The sequence below is a fragment of the Temnothorax curvispinosus genome, unplaced genomic scaffold, assembly GCF_003070985.1.
Source record: "Temnothorax curvispinosus isolate PA1 unplaced genomic scaffold, ASM307098v1 QBEX01005199.1, whole genome shotgun sequence".
Classification (NCBI taxonomy): Eukaryota; Metazoa; Arthropoda; class Insecta; order Hymenoptera; family Formicidae; genus Temnothorax; species Temnothorax curvispinosus.
Window position 1 is genome coordinate 2,137 of NW_020214979.1, and position 1,765 is coordinate 3,901.

A 1,765-nucleotide genomic window follows, 5' to 3' on the forward strand; every position below is an offset into this window, starting at 1 on the left:
ACCACCGAGGTATTGAGAGCTTGCAAGCTTGTGAGTTTTTTTCTGATAATGAGCCACCGTGATGAAAGCTGGGATAGCAGTGGTTCATCCCATTGGAGCTTCATGTAGCCAAAGCTCCTGCAAAAGCATCTTTGCCTTGATCACCACTGGTGATGCAAAGCCCAGTGGATTGAGTATCTAAGCCACTTCAGACCAAGCGAGGTGTTTGGTGAAATGATCGGTGTGCGACGAGATCCTTGTTGAGAATGTGAATGAATCTTCTTGAGGAAGCCATCGTAATCCGAGTCTTTCGGTTACGCAATCGTCAAATGTAATTTGTGAGCCCTGGTCCTTTTCTGCTTGAACCGCATGAGTACGTCTTGATGAGTCGCGTGCCACCTTGCTAATGGAAAGCCGCCCGCCATGCATAAGTCCGTTGAGCAGTATTGAATTCTACTACCTGCTGAACGGTGTCGGCGCCTCCAAAATTGTCATCAACATATCGACCGTTGTTAGATGATATGGCACTTCATTGAGTTGTTCATCTATCCAGCGAGTCCGTTGTAAATTTCAGTCATCTTCATGCACGTTGATCTGCCTATACCCTTTGGTGATGTCAGTGGCAACTAAGGGTCGAACTTGTCGAATCCAGAGCAAAACATCGGTGATGTCGAAATGCAGCTTGGCTCCTGGTAGATGCACTCGAGCCATCAAATACCACACGTAATGTTGTGGTTGCACTGTCTGGTCTGAGCACTCCGTGATGTGGCAAATAATATTGTGTGTGCTGACTGGAAACGGGTGAAGCCTTCTTCATGTGATTGAGCTCTCGATATTCTGTCATAAACTGATGATACAGACGTCGATAGTTGTCATCTCGTGAGAGTCTTGTTTGTAAACTTTTCAAACATCGATGCGCAGTGAGATACGAATCGCCAAGAGTATCAAGTGATGATTTCAGTGTAAGTCGAACTGTGTATCGACCTGTTGAACAGTACTTCCGTGAAACAGTACTCTTGAAATGTTCTTCACATCTTTGCTCGTCAGGAGTAAGATCAAGATTGGTGCTCGCAGGCACTTCTTCCTGTGTCCAAAATCTCGACAATAACTCGTCGAGAGCATCTTCCCTCTCCTGAATCGATGCATGATGCACTGCAGCAGATGCCGACGATGATGTGTCGACAGGTCCGAGAACGAGCCATCCGAAAATTGAGAGCTGCGCAATTGGCATCAATGTATTTCGTTTGATGATGTTGGGCTTGACGATCTGCCCATATGATTCAGCTCCAATGATGATATCCACTGGCCGTGGTGTCAGAAAATATGGATCAGCCAAGGTCAACTTGGTGAGATGCGGCCATTCCTGTGGTGCAGCGTTGAAGGATGGCAGGATGTTCGTTAACGTCTGCAGAATGTGAGCTTGAATAATGACGTCTGATCTTGAGTGAAGTGAGCGGAGCTTAAGCAATGCAACTCCTCGAGTTTGCGTCGCCTTTCCGTCATCAATTCCAGTAATGAGACTGACGGAATAATGACGAGTAATGTTGAGCTGACAAGCGAGAGATTCTGAAACAAATGTAAGTTCTGAACCTGAATCGATGAGAAGCCGTACCCGCTGAGTATTAATTGATGAGCTGATCTGAGCCAGGGCCGTAGCGAGTAATGTTGAGTGTGGTGAGCGGTCCAAAGAGAAGTGAGCAACGATTGCACCATTTTCCTATTGAGCTGTCGCAGTTGAACTGGTGGTTGGCTTCGCTAATGAGCTCGACTGATGAGCCTCATGCAG

At 46.7% G+C, this 1,765-nt stretch overlaps 1 protein-coding gene across 1 annotated transcript; it reads right to left on the bottom strand.

Annotated features, from left to right (window-relative positions):
- Positions 1-595: 595 nt before the first annotated feature.
- Positions 596-1,545, bottom strand: LOC112454640 (the record flags this gene model as incomplete). Its single annotated transcript, XM_025016134.1, has 1 exon — positions 596-1,545. A coding segment is annotated over one exon (950 nt), but the record flags the coding sequence as incomplete, so codon positions are not given.
- Positions 1,546-1,765: the final 220 nt, after the last annotated feature.